General features: G+C 36.9%; 1 protein-coding gene across 1 annotated transcript in view; it reads left to right on the forward strand.

Moving 5' to 3' along the window:
- Positions 1–8,824, forward strand: part of LOC115217070 (2-oxoisovalerate dehydrogenase subunit alpha, mitochondrial) — a 33,837-nt gene extending 25,013 nt beyond the window's left edge. Inside the window, exons 6-9 of the mRNA XM_029786658.2 lie at positions 3,319–3,380; positions 5,280–5,421; positions 5,945–6,116; positions 8,376–8,824. Coding sequence (XP_029642518.1) covers positions 3,319–3,380; positions 5,280–5,421; positions 5,945–6,116; positions 8,376–8,558 — 559 coding nt within the window. The 3' untranslated portion in view covers positions 8,559–8,824. The remainder of the gene's footprint in view (positions 1–3,318; positions 3,381–5,279; positions 5,422–5,944; positions 6,117–8,375) is intronic.
- Positions 8,825–10,809: the final 1,985 nt, after the last annotated feature.

The raw sequence follows: 10,809 nt of genomic DNA on the forward strand, positions 1-10,809 counted from the left end.
ACTCTATAAGGTGCACCAAGTGTAAGCTATGGACACATAAGAGGTGCAGCAATGTCAAAGGTAGGCTAACTGGGAAGATAGTTTTCGTATGTGGCAGATGCTCAGGAGAAATAAACACTGGAAATGTGCAGAGACCAACTTCTACCACGTTCCAGGGAGACAAACTAGAAGTAGTTGATAGCTTCCGCTACCTAGGAGACCAAGTTAGTAGCGGGGGTGGGTGTGCTGAAAGTGTAACTGCTAGAGTAAGAATAGCCTGGGCAAAGTTTAGAGAGCTCTTACCCCTGCTGGTGACAAAAGGCCTCTCGCTCAGAGTAAAAGGCAGACTTTATGATGCATGTGTACGTACAGCCATGCTACATGGTAGTGAAACATGGGCCGTGACTGCTGAGGATATGCGTAAGCTCGCAAGAAATGAAGCCAGTATGCTCCGATGGATGTGTAATGTCAGTGTTCATAATCGTCAGAGTGTAAGTACCTTGAGAGAAAAGTTGAACCTAAGAAGCGTCAGTTGTGGTGTGCAAGAGAGACGGCTGCGCTGGTATGGTCATATGACGAGAATGGCTGAAGATAGTTGTGTGCAAAAGTGCTACACCCTAGCAGTTGAGGGAACCTGTGGAAGAGGTAGACCCAGGAAAACCTGGGACGAAGTGGTGAGGCACGACCTACGAACTTTAGGTCTCACCAAGGAAATGACTAGAGACCGAGACCTATGGAAGTATGCTGTGCGTGAGAAGACCCGGCAAGACTAGTCAGGCCATAACCCGTGGCCCCTACCTGGGACGTAGTCAGTCCACCTGTGCATACCTTCCTTCTTGTAACACTTGTGAAGACCTGTTGAGGCAAGTGAAAATCAAAAAAAAAAAAAATATCAAACAAAATCAAAATAGATGAACATCAATGGAATTTGTGGTACCAGTGCCGGTGGCACACAAGAATACCATCCGAACGTGGCCGTAGCCAGTACCGCACCGACTGGCCTCCATGCTGTGGGCACGTAACAATCACCATCCAATCGTGGTCGATCGCCAGCCTAATCTGGCTCCTGTGTCGGTGGCACATAAAAAACACCATCCGAGCGTGGTCGTCTGCTAGCCTTGTCTGGCACCTGTGTCGGTGGCACATAAAAACACCATCCGAGCGTGGCCGTTCGCCAGCCTCGTCTGGCACCTGTGTCGGTGGCACATAAAAACACCATCCGAGCGTGGTCATCTGCTAGCCTTGTCTGGCACCTGTGTCGGTGGCACATAAAAACACCATCCGAGCGTGGCCGTTCGCCAGCCTCGTCTGGCACCTGTGTCAGTGGCACATAAAAACACCATCCGAGCGTGGCCGTTCGCCAGCCTCATCCGGCACCTGTGTCGGTGGCACATAAAAAAACACCATCCGAGCATGGTCGTCTGCTAGCCTTGTCTGGCACCTGTGTCGGTGGCACATAAAAACACCATCCGAGCGTGGCCGTCTGCCAGCCTCGTCTGGCACCTGTGTCGGTGGCACATAAAAACACCATCTGAGCGTGGCCGTTCGCCAGCCTCGTCTGGCACCTGTGTCGGTGGCACATAAAATCACCCACTACACTCTCGGAGTGGTTGGCGTTAGGAAGGGCATCCAGCTGTAGAAACACTGCCAGATCTGACTGGCCTGGTGCAGCCTTCGGGCTCCCCAGACACCAGTTGAACCGTCCAACCCATGCTAGCATGGAAAGCGGACGTTAAATGATGATGATGATGACCACTTGATAAGGGATCGGGGGACCCTGTCAAAGGCTTTTTCAACGAAAGCCAGGTACAGAGGTTTATCTTAGGCTAGGTATTTCTCCTGCAGCTGCAGAAATATTGCATCAGTGATACTTTTTCCTGGCACAAACCCAGACTGCATCTTGTCTAGACTGATTCTCTCCCTAATTAGTTGGGAGACCTTCTCCCAACTATGACCCTCTCTGTGACTTTCATTACTTGATCCAACAACATGATACCTCTGTAATAATTCGTATCTAATGCATCACCTTTTCCTCTGTAACAGCTGACTATGGTGCTACTACACCAGACATTGGGTATGACTCCTTCATGTATCACCTGATTGACTATATGGGTTACAAGACTATAGCCAATACCACCAGATATTTTAAGCATCTCTGTGGTGATTCCTGATGGGCTGGGGGCTTTCCCTATCTTCGTACCCTTAATTGCTTTATCTACCAAGATACTGTCAATTCGGATAGCTGGTCCCTCTGTTGGTTCAACATTTGGCAGACTCTCTTTCTCCCATTCATTCTCTTCATTTAGCAGTCTTTCATAATGGTGTCTCCAGGCCTCTCTCCTTGCAGCCTCATCAGATGCAAGTGAGCCATCATCCATGCAGACACATTTCTCTCCTATGATATCACGATTCTCTCTCACATACTGTCTTGCAACACGAAACACTTTGAGTCTTTGGTTCTCACAATGCAGAACATTGGCAAATTTTTTCTTATCTGCGTCCCCTCTGGTTAAGTAAACCTGTCTCTTAGCTTTCCTTCTGGCAATCTGATAGTTCCCTGCTATCACCGTTCTTCCAGGTTTCTATGCCTGTTTCTTTACGTTAATGGCCCTGTCAGGTACATTGTTCTTCCACCACGTTACCATGGGTCAAGAGGGTACTTTGCACCAACCACAGATCTGGTCAGTTGTCCTCAACAAGTTATCCCATAGAAACCTGTTGTCTTCCACATCATGTGATGCTATATCCCCTCTATTTTGTCAAAAGCTTCAAGTAATACGTCTCTAAACCTCTGCCCATTCACAAGATCCTTAAGCTTCCAGACCCTTCTTCTCCATGCTGTGTGTATTCAGGGTATCCATTTAGCCCTGATCCTGAAGTCACTAACTACTAATCTATGCTGTGGGGTGCATTCTTCACCTCAGAAAGTTTTGACATTTATAAGTAGCCATCTCTTCCGTTTCCTGATGAGAATGTAATCAATTTGACTAGTGGAATAAAGGTGGAGGCACATGGCCTAGTGGTTAGAGCACCGGATTCGCGGTCGAGGGATTGTGGGTTCGAATCTCAGACCGGGTTGTGTGTGTTTATGAACAAAACACCTAATGTCCACACGGCTCCGGCAGAAGGTAATGGTGAACTTCTGCTGACTCTTTCCCCACAACTTTCTCTCACTCTTTCCTCCTACATCTTGCAGCTCACCTGCGATGGACCGGCGTCCTGTCCAGGTGGGGAACCTATACACCAAGGAAACTGGGAAAACCAGCCCTATGCTCCACAAGGGGCAAAAAGGATTTTAAAAAAAAAACGGAATAAAGAATATTTCATTTCTCTTTTCAGTCGAAATAATGGATATGCTATTTCAACACCAACCAGGGATCAGTATCGAGGAGATGGAATTGGTAAATGCTTTACTATTTCCTTTTTAATAGATTAAATTCAGTTTACTTCATTACCTGACAGAGAGAATAACATGAATATCAGATAATTTCATTTCTTCATCACTATCTGAGGCTTGATACCTATGCAAGAAATCATTATTATTTGGCAGATATTACAAGGCATTGGATTAAATTCCTTCAGGAATCAATAAAAAATAATTATCAGTAATGTACTGGGATAAATTCAATCAACTAAACTCCTTTCCTATCAATCTATGGCCTTGTGCCAAACTTCAAAATTAATTATAATGTAGTTCTTATTAATTGATGAAGATTGACGTAACTTTTCATGAAGATAAATACACAATTTGAAGAATAAAATATGTAATAAAACACAGATTGATTTTGTTTATTGAACTGAGCAATATTTCAACAGTACGCCTGTCATCTACAAGTTCAATATAAGACAAGAATAATGAAAAATGAGAAATACAAAAAAATTCAGAAATTCAAAAATTGTGTTCCTTCATTGACAAAAAGATGTTTGCCTTGTTCACTACTAGAAGAAAAAAGGAAGAGAACTCTTAGTCAAAAAGTTTGTCTAATCTGATGGAACTCTCTCATCATTTTGTTCATCCCTTCCCAATGTGTTGCTAGTAACTTACAAATATATTTATTTTCATTTATTTTGAGGACTGAAACTTTAGTGAATTCAGAATATTTTCTGAAAATGTTTGCTTTAAAGGTTCATCAAAGGTACAATTGTTTGATGTAAAATGCTTGACAAGTTCCCTTAAAGTACTGTTATTGTGCCCAACATCATACCTATGCCCATTGATAACATCGGTTTTTTTTTCTGGTTTTTTTTTTAAGGAATGAAGGATTTTCTAGTTGGATTTTTACATTACTGTGACAGCTATGCACAAAACTCAGGTTTTAAGTCAAACATAAAATTCTCATCCAGTTTTTCAAAACTAGTGTTGATATTTTGAACAGGAAAGTAGTTTTCAGAAGGTCAAATAGTGACTGAACTATTTTGAAAACCCACTTGTGTTTTCACCACAGTACTGATCATTTACACCATATGATTAAGTCAAATTCAAAGTCCCACTTTTATGAATAAAATTGATTTGTTCTGACATAGATTATTGGAAATGTTATATGGGATTTTAGTGAATCATGATTAAAAGAAATTGCAAATGACACAGCTAAAATTAATGAATGTCAGACTTTTATGCCTAATTATAGTGGTAACATTTTTGACCAAATTCTTTTAGTTAACTGGCACTGAAATTTTGAGGTCAATTCAAAAGTATTGCCTGACAGTCATCAGCATATTTCACAGAAGTAGCTTTGATTCAAAGAAATATTTCTTCATCTACTTACTGTTGCTTTTTGACATAACAAAAATGTAAGACAAATATTAACTAGTACTTCTGATAATAAAAGAAAATTCTATTGGAGTTTCTGGATGTGGAACCCTTAAAAACAGTTGCGAGAGAGGTAAGCCTTATTCATTATGCAACACCTTGAGTCAGGTCAACTCCACAAATTCTAAAAGAAATATAATTTATGCAGAAAGTGGGACTTGTAACAAGTTCCAAACATAACTTATGTTGGTTACACAAAAATAAAAATTAAGCAAAAAGATTTAATAGGTATAGGTATGACATCAGGCATAATTCTACTTTGATGATGCTTTGAAGACAACTGTATGGCAGACACCATAAAATACACATTCTCTTAAAATATTCTGATTCCTCTGAACTTTCATTTTTTTTTTCATGTCTTATTTTGAACCTGAAGGAGACAGGTGTGCTGCTGAAATATTTTTCAGTTCAATAAACAAAAATTTAATCTGTGTTTTATAAAATATCGTGTTCATCTAATTATACATTATGATGATTATTATTTGTATAGCATCTCGAGGCCCTGGTTATGGAATGGCAACTGTACGTGTTGATGGCAATGATGTATTTGCTGTATACAATGCAACAAAAGCTGCTCGCAATGTGTGTCTAAATGAAATGAGACCAGTCTTAATTGAAGCTATGACTTATCGGTAAGTCATAAACTAATTATAGTTTATTGTCTGTAGAATGGATGGGGATAATTCTGGTATCTTAATTATAATTGTTATAGTTTCTGAACCTAAGTGACATCTTTATCGATGTCATCATTATTTATTCTCAATTTCACTGTTACTGTCATTTTCTTCACCTTCACACATTATCATCACATTCTCATATTTACCATCGTAATCATCATTACAACTGCATTACCATTTTCATTTTCACCATCACTTTGTAAGTATTTTTGTAACTTCATCATCAGATATTTTACTCTTTCTTTTACTAAGCAGTCAACAAAGAGCTTGGTAGAGAAGCTAAGCTAAAATAAAACTTCCCTTATAGTTTTCTCACCATGACAAGTGTCGGTAGTACCCACCAAAATAAGTGTTTTCATATGCAGTAAAACAATAAACAAAAGGTTCACTACACATGTAGAGCCAAATATTTTTCTTAATTTTTTGCCAATGATTTTGAAGTTTATTAGTTGTCATGCTTTAATCATTTATCTTTCAGTATTGGTCACCACAGTACATCAGATGATAGCTCAGCCTACCGGTCAGTTGATGAGGTGAACTATTGGGATAAAGAAGATCATCCTATTGCTAGACTAAGAGCCCACATTGTCGCTAGAGGTTTATGGAATGATGATAAGGAGAAGTCATGGAAACGTATTACGAGAAAGAGAGTAAGAATGGATTTTTGTTGTCTTCACTTTTTCAAGTTGTCTCTTGCTATCTGTAATTGTAACATATGTGAGTCTTTAGGAAATTTTCTTTTCTTAATATTGTGGGAATCTAATGTTCATTGCAGAAATCATGTGAATTACACCTGCAACACAATCCTTATTTTCACTGTATAATTGTGAAGCAATAGTTGTGGTGTTGCTTCTTGGTTATTAAATCAAATTATAAGTAAAGGTATGGTTGTACAGTTAAGAAGTTTGCAGCCCAGCTATATAGTTTTGAGTTCAATTCCACTACGTGGCACCTTGAGTATGGTCTACAGTTACATTTCTGTGTCAAACAAATCTTTGTGAGTGGATTTGACAAGCAGAAACTAAAAGAAGCTTGTTCTGCATTTGTGTATAATATGTCTCCTTGTCTTGACATTGCATGTTTGTTGTAAATGAGTATCACTATCACACTAGCAGTGTCCTTCATTTCCAACCAAGGGGAAATATTACCTGACTTGGAAACAGGGCATCTTCACATAAAAAATCCAACCCATGTAAGCAATGAAAAGTGTATGTTGAAATGATGATGATCTATACTATTGTGTAGAAGCATTTATTTCTGTTCCTGCATGGAAAAGAACCTAATTGCTCTTAAGTTTCCTAAAGACTTCAGATGTGATACATGTACAAGGAATGCACTTCAGCCTAATTTGTCAAGTTGGTAACTGAAATGTGGTACCTTACAACTGATATTTCTCATCCAAATACAACTGTTATACTAGTATTGAAATTTTCTCTTCTGTAACTGTGAAATACATTTTCAAGTTCTTATATAAGGATATGAATGTACACATATGCAAAAACATTAGTGACTTTTTTTTATTTATTATAAAATTGTGCAGTATATAAATGGTTGTCATGCCAGGGCTCTAGAAGCCGTGTGTAATGCAAAAGGTATGATAGATCATTTGCTTCGAGTACATGATTTGTCTTAGAGTACATCTTGAACATCAACTGCTAGTTTACTTTCCAAAGGGTAATGAAAGAGAGGCATCTTCAAAATGCCTGAAGCATAAACACACCCTTCATGATGTGACTTAGAGGAAATGAAACTGGTTAAGCTGCCAAACAGTTTCCTACTCTGAAATTCCCTACAGTTGTCTTGAAAATAAAGAATATTTATAAGAGGTTAAATAATCCTTAGAGTTATGCATCCAAAGGAGACAGACGAAATTTCATGTCAGATTATCATTATAAGTTAGTGATTATTAATAAAGGATTGATAATTTCAGTCATAGACTTATAATGCCAAGGAGAAGACAAAGAATATATTTAAATGATCATACTTTAAAAGAAATTTCATAAGGATATAAACTATCTTTATACCATCATTTTTGACAGCCTACATACAATAGTGTACATATATATTTAGATATACATACATGTATATGTGGATAAATATGTATAGAGAAAAAGAGCAAAAATATTTTAGTAAAATAACTTTGAGTGTGTGCATACACACATGGATAGTTTCTCTTATCTGTAAAAAAAAAATATATTATGACCATTATTCTTTAATAATTGTACTTGTGATACAATGACTATGTTATTAAGGTGCTCAACTTTCAGGTTACGCCGTTGACCTCGTGTCGCGTCGCTGACGGCATGGCGGACGGGCTAGTCGTCGCTTCCCTTTCCGCCACAGGCGACGCGGCATCACCGAAAGAGAGTGGTGCCGTGTCTGTCCCTTCTTCCCGAACAGAACCGTGGCTTCAACTCCGGGTTTCGCTGCCTCGACGACGAATATACTGCCTTCATGGCAAATTTAATGAATAAAAGGTGCTCAACTATGGGCCAATATGGTCATGGACCATTGTAGAACTATTTTCTTGTGTTGCTGGTAATGTACATAACCTGTCTTGCCTCAGTATGCTTTGTCAATAACAAGCTCCATTTCTCTATTCTAAAGTGATTAGTTGTAAGAACATGCAGTTATAAAACCAGTTGTCCTAATTATTTGAAATACCCACATTTGCTACAAAAATCTCTCCTATTTCTGCATATGAAAAAATTGAAGATTGTAAGAGCGAAACTTGCAATTAATAAAATAGTGTTCTCTCTATGAAATAATTTATAACTCATTTGCTTTGCATTTTGATCTGTTATATACAAACTCTGTTAACCTGTGAAAATAATAAGGTATAAGGGGTAACAAATATAATGATTGCCACAGTTTATTTGTAAATTCAAAAAATTTGTTGCTATTTTCAGGTACTGGAAGCGTTCTCAAAAGCAGAAGGACGAAAGAAGTGTAACCCAGAGTCAATGTTTGATGATGTCTATGATGTGGTTCCAGATCATATTCAAAAACAGAGAATGGAAATGAAAGCACATGTTAATCAATACAAAGAACACTATCCTTTAAAATTGTTTGACAAAATGTCAGGTTTATAGCTAGAAAATTTAGATCTTTTTTTTTTGTAATTTTTTTTTTACCAATTTTATTTTGAAATATTTCAAGACAGAGTCTAACATGATTTCATATGTCAAATGAAATAAAGTTTAAAATAGATTTTCACTTTAATCAGTGACTTTTTTTTATTGAACGGTCGATGGTGTTGTAATCATTAAAAAGAATTAAAATAGTAGGAAATAATGTTAGCACTTTTGGAAGATATCAACAGCAAAGATATAACATCAAAATTCTGTTATTTTGCATGAAAAACATGGAAAAATTTGAATAACTGATTGTTTGTATATCTGACAGCAGAATAAAACAATTATTTTGTTTTTATGACATCATAAACTATGTAATCTTTACACTTGCAAATATTAGGTTATACAGAAATCATTACACTGGTGATTGCATAATAGCATTGGAACACCAGATCTTCAAAAGAATACTGTAATTCAATCAATTATTCCAGTTCTATATGGCGTAGTGGAGCGTGGCTACTAACCCCAAGATTCTAAGTTTGATTCCAAGAAGTGACCTAAACAATAATAAGAACAACATCGAAAAATACCTTATGAATGAGAATCCAGGTTCGAAATTTCCCCAAGACACCCGATGAAGGCTGGAGAATATCAGCCAAAACGTTAAAAACAAACAAGATGAGGACAAATATCTGTCAAATATAAATAATGTAAATAATGTCAATCAATTATTATTTACCAATATAACTTGTTTGACAGTGCTAAAGTACAGCTGTGTATAAACGTAAGGGAGAATTCTTTTTACAGCAGTTGAGAAAAGGAAAACTATATACATTGCATCTACCAAATTCACTCACAAAGTCTTGGTTGGCCTATGACATGGGTCACCAAACTACGGCCCACAACGTCAATTTGTCCTGGCTATACTGCTAGTATATATATATATATATATATATAATTTCAGTAAAAACAATTAAGATTCAAGTGAGTTCCAATGAATTCACATGAATGTGGTACTTAACTTAGATGCACCAGAAATCTTTATGGTATTAACCATAAAATAATGTGGGGTGATTATAAACAAGAAAAAAGCAACAAGAATGGATTAGTTGTTCAGTACAATTGTTTCATACAAAGAACAGATTTATTAAAAGCTGCAAATACAAGTGTCCCGTATTCATCAGCCAAAACACATATGAGTTTTCCAAACATCCTAGGGGGTGAGGCTACACTTATGAAGTATCGAAGAGAGTTCTATGAAAAGCAAAGTTAGATTGTAAGCAGACTTAAAATGTTCTCTAATGATGCACAGTTTTATAAAAGGTTTTTAAAAAAGTTTGTTAGCTTCACAGAAAAGGTAAATCCATCCATAATAATGCAGGTGTAATTTCCGGAGATATGAGGAGAGATTTTATTCTCAGAGAAGATGAATGTATCCATAATAATGTAGATGTAATTTCCTGAGGAGAAGATGTTGATCACACTTCTATTCGTTTCACAAAACTACTATGTTGGAAGAAGAGATTGACTATATTGGCTAAAAGAAGTCAGTGAAGCAGAAACCGCCCAAATAAGAACATTATGGGAGGAAGTGGGTGTAAGTACACAACCTACAAAGTTTAGTTTATTTCTGTGGTGACAGAAAATCTAGGTCAGTGTTGCAGGAATCTAAGATTTATAATTTATAAGAGAACATTACTTTTGACCATCATACAGCTATTAACTGCCACTCCTACAGAGTTAATGAATACAGGGTTAAAGAATATAAAGAGAACAAAAGAAAGTATCAAAGGGGTCAAAGGCTATCAGTAGAGGAAAATACATTAAGAAATTTAACTGCAACACTAGAACAGGAGGTTATTTATTTATTATTGTTTCTATTTATACTAATGTTTATACATTGTAAGACAGACTTTAGGTCTATACCTAGAGGTCAATTAATTTCTGTAGTAAAAGGTGTGAGAGTATTGCTTATTCAAAATATAGTGAAAATTCTTTATATTATTATTAAGGGAGTAGCATTACTTATTAAACTTAGAATAGAATTAGGAAGTATTAGCAATTTATTTGATTTAAGTTGGGTTAATTAAATTAGATTAAATTAAATTAACTATATAGTCAATTAAAATTTTGGCAACGTACAAATACTATTTGTTTCTTTGTGTTCTAAAACAGGTACAGTTGGAAAGAAAGAACATTTTAAGTCTGCTTACAATCTAACTTTGCTTTTCATAGAACTCTCTTCGATACTTCATGAGTGTAGCCTCAC

Source organism: Octopus sinensis, linkage group LG11, assembly GCF_006345805.1.
Source record: "Octopus sinensis linkage group LG11, ASM634580v1, whole genome shotgun sequence".
NCBI classification, from domain to species: Eukaryota; Metazoa; Mollusca; class Cephalopoda; order Octopoda; family Octopodidae; genus Octopus; species Octopus sinensis.